Source organism: Saprolegnia diclina (assembly GCF_000281045.1).
Source record: "Saprolegnia diclina VS20 unplaced genomic scaffold supercont1.3, whole genome shotgun sequence".
In the NCBI taxonomy this organism is placed as follows: Eukaryota; Oomycota; class Saprolegniomycetes; order Saprolegniales; family Saprolegniaceae; genus Saprolegnia; species Saprolegnia diclina.
In genome coordinates this window covers 1,066,589-1,080,731 of record NW_008246070.1, presented here as the reverse complement: position 1 = coordinate 1,080,731, position 14,143 = coordinate 1,066,589, and the positions used below count along the sequence as shown (strand labels likewise).

General features: G+C 58.4%; 7 protein-coding genes across 7 annotated transcripts; 3 read left to right on the top strand and 4 right to left on the bottom strand.

The window, feature by feature from the left end:
• Positions 1-517: 517 nt before the first annotated feature.
• Positions 518-1,060, bottom strand: SDRG_01531 (hypothetical protein). Its single transcript, XM_008607062.1, has one exon. The coding sequence runs from the start codon at positions 1,031-1,033 to the stop codon at positions 590-592; it is 444 nt and encodes a 147-aa protein (XP_008605284.1). The 5' UTR covers positions 1,034-1,060; the 3' UTR covers positions 518-589.
• A 275-nt stretch (positions 1,061-1,335) lies between these two features.
• Positions 1,336-2,335, bottom strand: SDRG_01530 (hypothetical protein). Its single transcript, XM_008607061.1, has one exon. The coding sequence runs from the start codon at positions 2,274-2,276 to the stop codon at positions 1,833-1,835; it is 444 nt and encodes a 147-aa protein (XP_008605283.1). The 5' UTR covers positions 2,277-2,335; the 3' UTR covers positions 1,336-1,832.
• A 972-nt stretch (positions 2,336-3,307) lies between these two features.
• On the bottom strand, positions 3,308-4,360 carry SDRG_01529 (hypothetical protein). Its single transcript, XM_008607060.1, has one exon. The coding sequence runs from the start codon at positions 3,897-3,899 to the stop codon at positions 3,339-3,341; it is 561 nt and encodes a 186-aa protein (XP_008605282.1). The 5' UTR covers positions 3,900-4,360; the 3' UTR covers positions 3,308-3,338.
• Positions 4,361-4,560: 200 nt separating this feature from the next.
• Positions 4,561-10,042, top strand: SDRG_01528 (hypothetical protein; the record flags this gene model as incomplete). Its single annotated transcript, XM_008607059.1, has 14 exons — positions 4,561-4,584; positions 4,644-4,950; positions 4,998-5,137; positions 5,189-5,590; positions 5,641-5,953; positions 5,999-6,096; positions 6,140-6,237; positions 6,285-6,639; positions 6,685-7,236; positions 7,284-8,303; positions 8,351-8,533; positions 8,581-9,260; positions 9,310-9,746; positions 9,792-10,042. The coding sequence occupies 14 exons, from the start codon at positions 4,561-4,563 to the stop codon at positions 9,995-9,997; spliced, it is 4,815 nt and encodes a 1,604-aa protein (XP_008605281.1). The 3' UTR covers positions 9,998-10,042.
• A 19-nt stretch (positions 10,043-10,061) lies between these two features.
• SDRG_01527 (hypothetical protein) lies at positions 10,062-11,416 on the top strand. The gene has a single exon (XM_008607058.1). The coding sequence runs from the start codon at positions 10,123-10,125 to the stop codon at positions 11,185-11,187; it is 1,065 nt and encodes a 354-aa protein (XP_008605280.1). The 5' UTR covers positions 10,062-10,122; the 3' UTR covers positions 11,188-11,416.
• A 710-nt stretch (positions 11,417-12,126) lies between these two features.
• SDRG_01526 (serine/threonine protein kinase) lies at positions 12,127-13,125 on the top strand. Its single transcript, XM_008607057.1, has one exon. The coding sequence runs from the start codon at positions 12,164-12,166 to the stop codon at positions 12,968-12,970; it is 807 nt and encodes a 268-aa protein (XP_008605279.1). The 5' UTR covers positions 12,127-12,163; the 3' UTR covers positions 12,971-13,125.
• Positions 13,090-14,113, bottom strand: SDRG_01525 (hypothetical protein; the record flags this gene model as incomplete). The annotated part of the gene is made up of 5 exons (XM_008607056.1): positions 13,090-13,236; positions 13,279-13,714; positions 13,761-13,909; positions 13,950-14,045; positions 14,087-14,113. 5 exons carry the CDS (start codon positions 14,111-14,113, stop codon positions 13,132-13,134), a joined length of 813 nt encoding a protein of 270 aa, XP_008605278.1. The 3' UTR covers positions 13,090-13,131.
• Between the last annotated feature and the right edge of the window lie 30 nt (positions 14,114-14,143).

Below are 14,143 nucleotides of genomic sequence, written 5' to 3'. Positions count from 1 at the left end.
TATGCAAAGCCTTTGATAGTTTTCACTGTCTCGTCGTAGACTTAGCTGCTTTGTGACCCAGAAAGCTCCACCGAGTATCGTCCTTGCATCAGACAGCGCGTTGACGTAGCAGCAGCAGTCGTGAGGCCAGCGACGAGGAGCTTCATAGCGCTGTGTCGGCCCTTTGTCCAGCTGCGACAGTAATGGCCCAATCCAGAGGGATGTCATTTTGTCGTGGATACTTTTCACTTGCTCTTCGGGAGGCTCGGACCAGATGACTTGACAGCTGAACGACATATCCCACGCCACGCAAGCCACCGACTTCCTCCTTTGTGGCAGCGGCAACGACAGCCACCGAACGAGGTTGTAGACGAGATGCTACGACGCGCTGGGTCGCCCTGTAGTCCTCCGGTACAGCGAGTGCAGACGCGAGCCCGTGTATTGCGTCCGATTACAACACACCTGTCGGTACACGCATGCAATATGTATGTATGTGCAGCCCACAGTCCAGTGCGTCTCCACTGCTCGGTCCAACGAACTCGGGGACGCAGAAAGGGCGTCTTTAGACATAATTTATTCTACCTACTAACTACGACGATATTTCGGCTGTCTACTCGTCGTCACTGTCTTCCTCTTCTTCCTCGTCCTCGTCGTACTCCATCCGGCTGGTCAGCATGCGCGGGCGCTTGGCGTGCGACGCCCGCGCCTCTTCTGCGGCGCGCTTCCGTGCGCGGGCCTGCAGGCGGCGCTCGTTCTGCACAAGCTCTTCCTCGGTCTCGATGCGCTCCTTCCGCGTGTCGATGGCCTCGTAGCAAAAGCTCGCAAGCGTCTTGGGGTCGTAGAGCGGCTTGAGCATCTCGAGTCGGTCGAGGTGGTCAAATTTGCGGACGCGGCTTCGGCGCTTCACAAGGCCATCGAGGGACGCGACCGTCATCGCGTGGTGCTGTTGGGCGAGACCGATGGGGGGTCCGCTCTCCTTTGGCAAGGCCGACCCGTTGACGTCGACGTCAAAGAGGTACGTCGTCTCGGTGCTAAAGGTCACGGTCTTCTTCATTATCGCTCTCCTCTTGGCCACACTGCGATTTGGTATCTGTGACGTTACAGGCGGCTTGCTGCTGCGGCGAAGGCCGACCTACGTAATCATGCAAAGCTGGCGTATGTGCTGCGGAGGGGTCGCTGGTATACACAATCAGGGGTAGGGATCACGGCCAATAAAATGGAAAGTTCATTTCCACCATACTGAAAAGGTGAAGCGGTCGTGACGATTTGATGCCCGAATTTTATTCGAGTCGCTGGTTGTCCGAGGACAATCAACGGCGTCAACCCACGGACTGCACGACCCAGCTATGGGCCCATCGACATTGGAGAAGCTACTGTAGTTTTAGTAGTACAGCGTCTAGTTGTTTTAATTCATAAGTCGAACCCTCACTCCGATGCATGACTAGAAAAGCGGCGTGTCGCTTGTAATAACTTGCGCTCGCGAGCAGCATCCGCAATACGGTGCTTGGATGATCTCGACAAAGATTGGGTCAGTTGGTCGCGAGCAGCGCGTACGGTACGTACGGTGCTTCTTCTCTCAAGAACGCAAATACGCTTGCCGACTGTCCTCGTCGCCTCCTCTATCAGTCTTCTTGAACCTGTGCTTGAATCAGAAGTGGCTGCAATGTCTTTGTGCAGGCAGGCTCGCGCCTCGTCACGGCCAAACTTAGCACCGGCGGTTGTTTCTATGTCCGTGCAACCCACGTCATCACGGTCGTCGTTCCATCGGGCGCTGCGGGACGACGCAAGCTTTTCTTCACCATCATGTTCTGAAGCGCCTTCTATTCACACAACACACATCAAAATAACACGGCCTACTGTTCGTCGACGTCGTCCACTTCATCTTCGTCATCATCGTTGTCGTACTCCATGGCAAAGAGCATGCGCGGGCGCTTCGTGGCGGGCGGTGCCGTCTCGGCGGCCCGCTTTCGTCGCCGGTCGGCCAGGCCACGCTCGGCCTGCGCGAGTTCGTCGGCCGTCTCGAGCCGTTCCTTGCGGCTGTCGATGGCTTCGTAGCAAAAGACAGCGAGCGTCTTGGCGTCGTAGAGCGTCTGGAGCATGCGAATGCGCTCCGTGTGGTCGAATCTCCGCACGCGGCGGCGGCGTTTCTCAACGAGCCTCTCGACGCTCGGCTCGATCGTGATCGTGTGGTGCTTGGACGCGAGTCCGATGGGCGGGCCACTCTCCTTGGGCAAGGCTGATCCGTTGACGTCGATACCAAAGAGGTACGTCGTTCTCGGGCCAAAGGTCACGGGCATCTCGTGTTGCTGCTATTCGTGTCGTGGAATCTGTCGCAGAGCCAGCGGGTTGACAACTGTCTTGAACGTGTGTGCGATTAGACTGGAACGGTCAGTACCGCCTCGATTTTGCACTTGATTTTTGTATGGAACAAGGCGGGACGACACGTATACACGTTGCACGGGGTAGGGTTTCCAGCCCTCGTGGCTTGCTGGACTCACGCTGTGGGGATAATTTTTTGCAAGCGTGGATGATAGGCCTGTCTTTTCGGCGAGCTTTATCGCACCACGTTGGGTTGAGCGAGGAGTCTATCGCTAGGTCTAGTCATTCGAGTCGACTATAGTCGCTCTGCCGAGAGAGCATTATGGTGCAAAATATATATCAATCGATATATTATTATCGAGGGATTCGCGTACTAGTAGGAAACGGCGGGAGGAGAGGGTTTTCAGGAATGGCGTGGTTCCAACGCTTCGCCGGCAGCAAGCGCACTGGGCCTATCCGCTATTGCACCACGTCCCAATATTGACGTGGTCGGGCCAAAAGAAGCCAAGTGCGTACACGGTGAACGTAATGCGAACAGCGTACGAGACACCTTGCCGCACGTTTGAGCTCGTCAAGCCCGTGGCCAGATACGGCCTGCGCTTCGACGCTGCTTCGGACACGACCGGCATTGTAGTGCGTGAACCTGACGTTTCGGCACAGCCGTGACAGGTTGCGGTAAGCGGCAACACATCGGTGTCAAGCAAGCCAGAAACTGAGAACGCATCGCTTTGGAGCGCCGCCATTGGTCGAGCCGTTCATCGATTTACCAGCATCAACTTCGATGGTTGCCAGCGGTTGTTTCTCGCATGGAGCTGGCCAGAATGCCACGTGCCATCCTTGCTAATTGCCGCCGCGTCGAGCTGCCATTTTTGCGTCGACTCGGTCGTCTCGTAAACGAAGAGACTGATCTGTCCTAGAGCTGCAGATAGGTATTACATGTATGTGACCTGCACGTGCGTCGGCTTCGAGAAGCAACTGCCTCTCTATGTCCTTGGTCGTTCGAGTCAAGTCGCTTGAAGTACAATCTAGTTGCTTATTGCTTATTTCGGCATGGGAAAGGCAAAGTCGGGGTTCTTGAACGGAATGAACGCGAGGATGACTGCCTGTTCGTAGTACGTACTGCGTGTGATGACGTCGTTTGTCAGCAAGCCGACAGACCCGGTCGCTTGCTTGGAGTTGGAGCGGCCAAACACCGCGTCGTCGGCGTGCCCGAGCTCCATGCCTTGGTCGACGAGCGCGATGACCTTGGCCGGGAGGTAAAAGTTGGCCGTCTTGGCCATGCCCGTCTTGGCTTCGTCTGCCGAGAGCACGACGATCCATGCAAACACCTCCATGGCGCCTGGATTCGTGGCGCTCTTCTCGACGCCGCCCTCGATGCCGAGCCAATACGTCGCGCTCGGCTTGGCGGCCTTGGCGCCTCTCGCGCGGTTCAGCGCACCGGCCAGCGTCTCGGCGCACGTCATGGGCTGGTCGCTCACGCCCGACGGGATGCTCACGCCCACCGCCGTGCACGCAGCGTCCGGAAAGAGCTTTTGGAAGCCAAGCAGCGCAGCTTGGATCTTGACCGGGTTGGTCGACGCGACAACGAGCTCCGTGGTCATCAAATTGCTAAATGTTGAATGATGGTCATGTGGCGCTGTGTGGCTGCGGATGCCTGCCGAACTCTTGAAAATTGGAGCCCTTGGATCGCACAGGATGCGTAGCCCATCGCAAACACCTTACTGTCACCTTGCAGCCGAAGCTTGCAGCTGCTTGCAGCCGAAGGTGGAGCCTGCGTCCCATGGTGGTCAGCAGCTCATTGCAAGCAATTCGTCCGCACGAGCTCGCTGGTGCAGAGCTACACATGGTGGCAGTACCGATTCGTCTCGCCCTGTTGCGCCGCCAGTGCATGGACATGCAGGCGACACACTCGGCCTGCCCACCTCGCAACGCACCAATACAACAAGATGTATCTAGTACAATAGTACTAAGAGACAGATTGTACAGTGCGAGTTGATGCACAAAATCGTCTGCATCCACGGGGCGCTGCCGAGTGCAGCGGCGTTGCGCGCCTCCGCCCGACCGGCGCAAGCTGGCTCCCGCGGTCGCTTCGAAGTTCGATGGACCTTGGGCGGATTTATATACCTTGATACATGTATGAAATAAAATAAAGGACCTCGATCGCAGGCTGTAACGAAGAACGCGAATCGAAGTTGCTGGCGTGGATGCTGGAGCACATTACGCACGTCGCCATCATCAAACACGCCGAGACTGCGAGTCGACATGCGTACCCCCGTAGCGCTCCTCGTACGGCGACGACGACGACGATGAGGACCACGGAAGCTCATCGACTGCCATGTATGTAGAGCCTCACGTGGCTGGGCCTCCTTGGTCTGGCAGCTGGCCAGGCGACGAACGCGACCAGCGGGACCATCACGGTGCCGACGCTGGCGCCAACCACTCTGCCGCCTGTGACTGTCGACTTGACCAACTTTACGACGGCCAAGAATCTTATCTCGGCCGACTCGCCTGTCTGCCGCTACCACGACCGCCCGTGCGTGCAGCTGCCGACGATGACCAACAACCCGCTGCCCGCGACGACGCGGTACACCAACTTTTCGACCGCTGCGGCGACCGACCCGACGGTCTGCAACGACCCGTACAGCGCGTGTGGTACGTCGTCCTCTCTGCGTCTTGACCAAGTACGGACCGCGCTCTAGTGCCCACAAACCTCTATGTGCCCAACGCGACCGTGCTCGCCAACGGCTCGGTGAGCGTCAGTTTCTTGCTCATTCGCACGGATCTGCTCCAGTCGGACGCAGCGAGCCAGCTCTACTTGTCGTTCAAGCTCGATAATGCGGTAGACACATCGTCTTGTGCATCGTGTCCTCATCCACTGTGGTGTTGCTAGTCGTACGTGTCGCAGTCCGTGTTGATGATTGATGGCGCGCTGGCCACGCCGGCCTGCGACCTGTATGTCTTCAACTGCTCGAGCACAAAGCAAGTGACGTACGTGCCAAGCTCATTGGCGCCGTCGCCGGCGACGACGCTCGCGCAAGTGAATTTTCTCTTGCAGCCGTACGCCGACACGGCGCTCATCACGGTCGAGCGCTACAACAAGGACTCAACCAAGCCGATGCTGCTCGTCGCGTCCATGGCGCTGCCGCGGTTGCCGCCGACGCCGATCGCCCAGCCCACGATCGCGAGCGAGGAGCGTCCGGCGCAGCTCATTACGTCGTTTGAGATGCCGCCGGCTGCGATTGCATACAAGCAGACGATGCTGTGCATCAACCTCAAGTCGTCGTCGTGCCAGGTAGATGCCATCGTATCCGTAAGAACGTAAGGGGTACATGGATCGTGTAGGATGCGACAACGGCCCAAACCGCTTCGTACCACAACATCTCGACGATGACCCTGGACGTGGTCAACGACAACAGCTGGATCAGCCGGCCCGTGGTGCTAGACCACTTCAACGAGACTGCGCTCTGCGTGCATTTGCGCTGGAACTTGACGAACTTGTCGCCGTTTCCGCGCATCGGGCTGGTCGTCAACAATACGTACCTTCGGTCTGGCAACTACTTTATGAACCTCTCGTCCTTGACGGAAATGTCGTTCACATCCAACAACACGCTTCTCGCGACGAGCTGCGTCGTCGCGGCCCCGTACCCCGCCCCCCGTACGCATTCCGCGACCCCGTCGATTCTGATGGCCTCGTGTGTAGCACTCTTGAGCCAGCAAGTGCCCGACAACCTCTGGACTGTCATTGCGGTCGTGGTCTACGTCTTTGCGTTTCTCGCAGCGCTCGTGCTCGTGCGCATGGTACCCTACCCCTCTCAAAATGTGGTATGACAATGGACGATAGAATGGTCTTGGTGTCACGAGCACGACCGTATATACGGACATTGCGTCCATCTCGGTGCTCTTCGTGCTCCTCTTGTCGCTTGCGATGCAGTTTTACTGGTACGGGGAAGCTCTCGTGGCGTCTGTTGCAACACAATGAACCGTAGGCTGTCGGTGCTCAACCGCCTCACCAAGACGGGCAAGACGCAAGAAGTCGCATTCCTCGTTGCGGTCCTCGACAACATTCGCAGCGCGGCGGTCTGGAGTCTCCTTGTCTCGATTGCGATCCATTGGCTCACGGCGTACCACCCCAAGTTTCGCCAAGCGCACATGAAGTCTACTGTCTGGCTCGGGTGGATGGTCGCCATGGCGCTCTACGTCGTATTGCTCGTGTGGCACCTTTCCCAGAACTTTCCGTTCCTCAAGTGCACGTACATCGACTACCTCCTCAACCGCAATCCCGCCGGCGACTACTACATTGCGCTGCTCGAGCCGCTCGAGTGGTGGCACGCCGGTGACGTGGTACCTCTAGCTACATCTCTAGATACGATCGCAAATCTGGCGTAGGCGTGTCGGAGCTCGGCCAGCGGCTTTCAGACGACGTTCCTTTTGCTGCACGCGTTCCACCTCTTTGTGCTCTTGTGCGTCTGCCTTCTCGGGTCGCTCCTCATTCGGCAGGGCCTCGGCATGGCCGTGGACTCGATGGAAAGTTCGCGAGTCTACAACGGCGCGCTCCTGTACCTCGTCATCACTGTGCTGAGCTTTGTGGTGTTTCTCGGCATCCAGCACGGGCTGCACATGTACCTCTACCTGCACGACGACAAGATCAACATCCTTGTGTGGCTCTTCCTTGGCGAGTTTTGCCCGACCTTGATTCCGTGCATGGGGTTCCTCGTGCTGCAGTGGAACTCGAAGCTCTTTCAGCTCGGCGGGCAGTCGTCGTCGCTCAACACGTTCACAGCGCCGCGCCAAGCTGCTGAGACTGCGGACGCCGAAGACATTGACTGGAAATCGACGATCGCGTGCGGCGAGTTTGACGACTCGAACATGGACGAAGAAGCCCAGCAGTTCGAGTACCTTCGCATGCAGCGCACAAACCTCAGCGCGCTCCACAGCTCGGTACTGACGCGTTCTCTTTGGAGCTGATTTGAAGGATCAACTTGTAGATGTCGCTCGCGCACCAGCAGAGCAAGAGCCGATTGAGCTCGATCGACAGCAACGACACGATGGTTGCGCTCTGCTTGCAGCTCTACTTTCCCGAAGCCACGACTGCGAGCACGCACGCGTTTGTGGAAGTGTACCAGTCGACGGACGCCGCGGTGATGGGCGACGACTACGACGACGTCCCGCGGCGGTCCTCGATGCGCACAGGTGGCCTCTTTGAGTCGCTCATGGAGAATGCCGCGACGCGCCGCCGGGCGTCGGCGATGCACGCGCATCCGACGCCGCTCAACTGGATCCGCCGCGGCTTTACCGAGACGGCGTTGAGCCAGCAGTACCAGTTTGGCTTTTGCACCGGGTTTAGCTCCGTCTTGTACGTGCCGGTCGAGAAGCCGTCGACTCTGCGGTTTCTCGTGTACGAAATGGACCTCGATGCGCCGCGCGTGCTCGCCGAGTACGTCTGTCCGATGGAGCACTTGCTGCAGTCGACGAATGCGATCGCGACGCTGTCGCCGACCGAGCGGTCGCAGGAGCCGCTCGTCTTGCGCCCGTCGAGCATTTTGCAAGAGGAGCCGGACGCAGTGCTGAGTTTGACGCGCCGCTTCAGCTTTTTCGGGAACCGCCGGCACACGAAAGCGCGCGCAACGTCGGCGTCCGGCGTGTCCAACATTTTGAACGTCGTCAACCACCCGGTGCTGCCCGTGCTCAAGCTCAAGCCGACGCTCGTCTCGGGCGGCGACGAGCACCACCACCTCGTGGGCACGTCGGCGTTTGGGCTTCAGACGTCGTCGTCGTTCTGCACGGCCAAACACTTTCAGTTTGGCGATGACGCGACCTCGGATGGCATCCACGTGGTCGAAGAGCTCCTCGAGTCGGTGCTGCCGAATGAGATTTGCCGGCAGTACCTCGAGCAAACGCTCATGCAGCGCAACGCGGCCTTGTCGCTCGCACAGAGCGACTTGCGCCATTTCGAAGTGCTTCGCGCGGAGAAGACGAGCTACACCAACATCATCGACCAGATCCAGGTGCGTCGGTCTTGCCGTGATGCCCATGTCTCATATTTTTCGACTAGGGCGAGGCCGACTTGCAGCTCATCCAGCAGTGGCTCGAGCAGCGTGTCGCCAAGCGCACCGAGTACTGCGCGTTTTTGACCGAGTGCATTGGCTTGTACCACGAGCGGTCGCAGGCGTCGCTCTACTTTAAGAAGAGCGTCGAGAAGAAGGAAACGCGCCTCCGCTTCTTGCCGACCAACCTCGTACGCGCGGAATTGAACTGGCGACAGAACGACTCACACATGTATAGCACGTTCAAGAATTTTGGGTCGGACCAATGCAGCCGCTCCAGTCGGAACTCGGCCGACGCACGAGCAGCGACGTGCAGCTCTACGAGACGATCACGGTCGGCGCGTTCGCGGCCCACAACTGCAAGTTCCGCCAGACGATCCCGACGCTGCAAGCGCAGCTCGAGGCGATGGCGGCGCCGCGCGAAAGCGGGAGCGACCACATGTCGCCGGATGTGGCGACGCCGCCGCTGCTCAAACAGACGTCGTCGCAGCGTCTCCAGGACGACTGGCGCGACGAGCAGGCCCGACTCCGCGACGAGATCGAGTGGACGCTGCGCTTGCGTGAAGACGAGTGCCACGCGCAGGCGCTCGCCGCGCTCGTCACGTCGTTTTGCCGGCACTTGGAGAAGGCCATGATGCCGTCGTCCGGGAAGCTCCTCGCGTATCTCGACCACCTCTACGCGGTCGGGTACCTCTTCCAGGTCGAGAGTCTGCTCAGCGACCACGGGAAGGAGAAGGCCATGCTCCAAGACTTCAGCGCCGCGACGTCGTGGCTGACCAACGTTCGGTTCGAGTTGGATCTGTGTGCCAAGCACCCCAAGCAAACGAGCAAGGCGACGTCGTTGCATCTGCACTTGCACGAAGTGGCTGTCCCGGGTGTTCTCTCGGTGCGCTTGAGTCCGTCGCCGCAGCAGAACGGGTACACGCTGCGAATCCGTTGGATATATGGGCTCAGCTCTTCTTTGTAGGTTTACGGTGGTCGTGGGCATTTATTGCGAAGCGTCGCAGGTCGAGCTGCAGCAGCGACTCGCGGTCGGGCATCGCAGCATTGCGGTCACGCCCATCTTCTTCACCCAAGGCATCAACGAGATGCAGACGCTCGCCAACAAGTCGACGCTCCAGAAGGACACGGTGCAGGACCTCATCAACCTCGCCAACCTTGAGAGCCTCAAGAGCTTTGTCGACCGGTACGTGGCCTTTGCGCCGCTCGAGAAGGACGACGTGATTGCTGCATTCGAACACCTCTCGACGCTCATTGCGGCGGCCAAGAACGAGTACGTTAAGAAGAAGCACCCGGAGATCCTCCAGGTGGCCGGGCACCTCACGCGCCGCCTCGATGGCGGACGTGTCGTGAGCTGCAAGAGCGCAAAGGACCGCACCGCCATGAGCGTCACGCTCGAACAAGGTACTCTAGGTCGCTGCACTCGCGTTGCTGACGCATTTCCTCTAGGCTGGGTCTTGCAAGCACTCTACCATGTGGATGCAGCGACATCCCGCCGGGCGGTGGCCACCATGCGCAGCTACGGCGTGCGCATGGACTGCGTCGAGAAGAACATTGGGAAGCGCCAGTATGCCTTCAACTCGCTCCAGCGCTCGATGCTGCCCGAGGCGTACCGCTGCCCCGAAGGCACGTTTGGGAAGGGCAATGTGAGCTAGATCGCACACTATTTCGATTCATACACACCTTTTGCAACTTCAACATATACTATTTTCGCATGGATTCGAATGCTCGTGCCAGCCGTTGGCAAGTTGACGGAAACATCGCTTCTTCCGGGCACACGATGGCGATGAGCACCAGCAGCAGCGTGGCGTCGGCGGCCCGCGGCGCAGCGACATGCGTCGCCTTGGGCACTGCGGTTGCAAGCCTCCGGGCGCGCCGGCCTTCGCCGCCCTCTGCGCTCTTCTCGGCGCTCGCCGCTGGCTGCGGTATCTTTCGGCTCTTCCAAGCGCCATCGCCGCGCGTTGCAGCGGGCCTCGCCGCCGTCGCCTTCTTTCGGCTCATTTCCGATGCGCACAAGCACATTGTGCTCTCGTATGCGCTCGTCGAATCGGCGCTCCAAGTGTATGCGCTCTGCCCCGCCTCGGCGCTCGTGGAGCATGCGACAAGCGTTGCCGTCACGTCCCGCCTCATGTACATCTACCTCTTTCGGTGCGAGTGGATCTTGCCGTCGCAGCTCAAAATGCTTGACTACCAGTCGTGCCTCCCGCCTGAGATCCTATCGGCGACGCGCCACGAGATCCGGACCGGCCATGGCTCGCGCTGCGATAGCTTTCACCCGAACAAATCCTGCGCCGCGTTCCTTCGCGACGAGAGCGCCAAACACCTCGTGAGCGGCGCCAAGATCTTTCTGCCAATACACCTTGCGAGCGCGCTCCTCGCGTGGAAGCAACGGCCGCTCGACGTGCGCAAGCATGTGGTCGACTATGTGCGCTCGATTCTCTTCCTCTCGGGCAACTACGTCTTCCCGTACCTCTTTTCGTGCCTCGTCCCGATCGCCAACCACCGCATCGCGATCGCTTTGGCGACGCTCACGCCGTATTTGGCACAATATTTTGAACCGGCCAAGCGGCGCCTCACGATCCGCAAGGCCGTTGCGTCCTATAGCCTTATCACAGTGTTCTATCAGCTCAAAGAGTACAACATCTGCGGCCAGCTCAAGCGATCGCACGTGCTGTCGGCGGCCACGGTGCTCTACGCAGCATGCATGGTGTGGCTCCTCGAGCACCCCGAGAAGCAAAACCGATGGCTCATGTACGGTCTCTACGGCCGCGACGTTCGGCCGCCCAAGCCGCCGAAGACAAACCATGAGGACAACAACAACGACAAGTGTCAAGCCGCAAGATGACGAGAATGACTAGAGTCGAAGCGAATCATCCGCCGAAAGATGTGTGTTTTCTGTCTCGATATTGCCTTGCCGGTGCAGCGTCCTTGTCGCCAGCGAACATTCGCCTGGCGAGATGCAGAGGAGAAGCGTACGTACTAGTACTGGCTTTGGTCGTGACACGAGCATCGATGATGCGGTCGTACATGGAGCTAACGTGCATATCTCAATGTATGAACCAGTGCTCCAACCCCTTAAGTCAATTCACGTCGAGTTGTCGTTATTGCTTTCGATGAAGAGATGACTTCCCACCGGCGACCTTGTCAGCACGAGGTCACGCAGAGTCAAATCTCTCCCGATGCAAGCGCCGTTGCTCTATCTGAACATACAGCGGGCAGCATGTTTCTTCAAAGAACGCGCAGCGTTTCGTCTATCGCTAGCTATCTCGTCCGCGAACCACTTCGCTCAGCTATCTCACTCTATTTCACTCGACAGAAGAGATACCCACCTCCTAAAACACCGGGTGTCGAGGGACTTGCGCAATAGACTGCACGACGCCATGCCCATTGCAAGCTCCGATACGAATCATGACTGCTTCTAGTCATAGTACGTGGTAACGATGCGGCATACGGCTGCCCCAATGATCTGTGCGACGGGCGGCAAACGGTCGCGGATTGCGCGAGATACGCTTTTTGGTCCACCAATCCGCGGTGCTCGTTTGAATTCCGGTGATTCGATTGGTCCAAGTCCATGGATACCGACCAATCGCAGCGGCGTATCTCGAAACCGTCGCTTCAAACGCCTCTATGCAGCGACTCCTCGCGCCAACACCTCGCGTATGTTGTTCACGCAAACGCCCAGGATTTGGATTCATTGGTCCTCTCTATGTGACGCTGTAGCGGCTTTGGCGCGGACAGTACCAGTAATTTCTGGCGTTTCTCTATGCAGCGGCGCCGATGACCTCGGGTGCTATCACTTTGATTTTCCCTTGGTTTGGCGCATGTTGGCCTACACAGTCGAGTCCACGCTGTCACCAGCACGTGACGGGGCGATCTTGTTGTGCCGTCATCGGGTGACGCGCCAGCTTCACGTCGTCAAGCAAGTCGACCGATCGCAGCACACTTTCGACACGATTGCCAACGAAGCAATGGCGTACAAACAGCTGCGCACGTCCACGTGCGACCGTGTGCTCCAGCTCCACGAGGCGTTTTCCGACACCAAGACCAGCTACTTTGTCCTGGAACACTGCGCACAAGGGGACCTCTACGCTGTCTTGAAGGCCATGCCGACGCAGCACTGCACGCCGCGACTTGCCCGAGCGTACTTTACGCAAATCACGTCCGGTCTCGCCCACTTGCACGCGGTCGGAATCGCCCATCGCGATGTGTCGCTGGAAAATATCTTTGTCGACGCGCACGGGAACCTCAAGATCGGCGACTTTGGCCTCGCTGTTGCGCTGCCCGCCCAAGCAACCGCCGCCGTCGGCAAGCCTTACTACATGGCCCCCGAGATGCACCTCGAGAGTTCGTACGACGCTGCCAAAGTGGACGTGTGGTCGCTCGGCATTTTGCTCTGGATGCTGCTCACGGGCGTCCCACTCGTCGAGGCGGCGACCCATGACGACGACGTCCTCCTGTTTCTCAAGCTGCACGGGGTTCGGGCCCTTGTGTCCGCCTGGGGTCTCACTACGTCCATTCCCGACGACGCCATCGCCATGCTCGAGCACCTTCTTGTCTTCAACGCCACCGAGCGACCAACCATGGAGAGAGTGATCAACCATCCGTACGTCCAGTCGGGTTGCCCCTAATCCCCACATCGGTGGACCTTCCGCACCCCTAGCCCTTTATTTACGACCCCTATCGCGTCTCTTTCCAACTGTAAACCCTTTACTAGATATTACTAGCTAGTTGATCAATATTGCATCAGCATCCACATACTGTATTGCGTTCAACGTGTCATCAGATACGATTAGCCACCATTATTGTTGGCGTTGTTGCTGCTGCTGTAGTTGTTGCCAAGGTAGTAGAACGAGTAGCGCTGTTTGTCGGACAGGAGCGACGAAGTTGGCGGTCGCTAATACGCGCTTTCGTAAAACACTCAAGAGATAAGAAGTACCAAGGACGCTGATGACGACGCTGACGAGGGTATGGCATCGCCTGGCATGGCCATCTCGAACGGTGTGCTCTGCAGCGTATACCCGCGTGGCGCGGCCGTCATCGGACGGTGTCTCTCAAGCTTCGTGACGACGTTCTCGACAAACTCGACGCGCGGCTTGGCCAGTTTGGTTGCAACGATCGCGCGTGACGGACCACCTGCGTTCGCTCGAAGTGTATGTGTGCTGGCGGTCGTCGTCGCTCGGTCCTTCTTTGGCATCTCGAGCGGTTGGAGGTTCACCGTATTCCTGGGCGACACGATCGGCGCTGACGGGTTCCACGCCTCGTTTGTCGCTGCAAACTTGGGTCGCGGAAGGTACTGGTCGCAAGAGAGACACTTGAGCGGCATTTTGGAAAGACCGAGGTTCGTTTGCTGGTCATTCTGCCCCCGTTGCAAGCTAGCACCAATATAGTCCTCGTCGATGTCCATGAGCAAGAATGTACCGAGCAATGTCGGCTTTGTCGGCTTTGGTTTTGAGCGATGCGTGGAGCTGGGAGACCATTTCCGAGGTCGGAAGCGTCTGGAACTGCTGGCGAAGCTCATCGAGCGCCGCATTTGCACATGACGACGTCGTCGTGGTCTCTTGGGCGATCTAGCAATGTATCGATTATGAAGCAACCATGAATGCGTACTTTGTCTTGGAGAAGGAGAAGCTGCTGCAGGACATCTTCTTGCCGAGGGCAAGCCGCGAGCTGCGTCTCGAGCTCCCGCTCATGATCTTGCAGCATCTAACCGCCAATTCAAGTCGAGTTCCAAGGACCATTTGTACCTGGAGCTCTGTCGAAAGTGCAAACATACGTGCGTCGTAGGCTGCTTGCTGGTCGTC

Excerpts from the sequence above, each read along its gene's own strand:
- SDRG_01531 (XM_008607062.1), bottom strand. The coding sequence starts at position 1,033 with ATGAAGAAGACCGTGACCTTTAGCACCGAGACGACGTACCTCTTTGAC.
- SDRG_01530 (XM_008607061.1), bottom strand. The coding sequence starts at position 2,276 with ATGCCCGTGACCTTTGGCCCGAGAACGACGTACCTCTTTGGTATCGAC.
- SDRG_01529 (XM_008607060.1), bottom strand. The coding sequence starts at position 3,899 with ATGACCACGGAGCTCGTTGTCGCGTCGACCAACCCGGTCAAGATCCAA.
- SDRG_01527 (XM_008607058.1), top strand. The coding sequence starts at position 10,123 with ATGGCGATGAGCACCAGCAGCAGCGTGGCGTCGGCGGCCCGCGGCGCA.
- SDRG_01526 (XM_008607057.1), top strand. The coding sequence starts at position 12,164 with ATGTTGGCCTACACAGTCGAGTCCACGCTGTCACCAGCACGTGACGGG.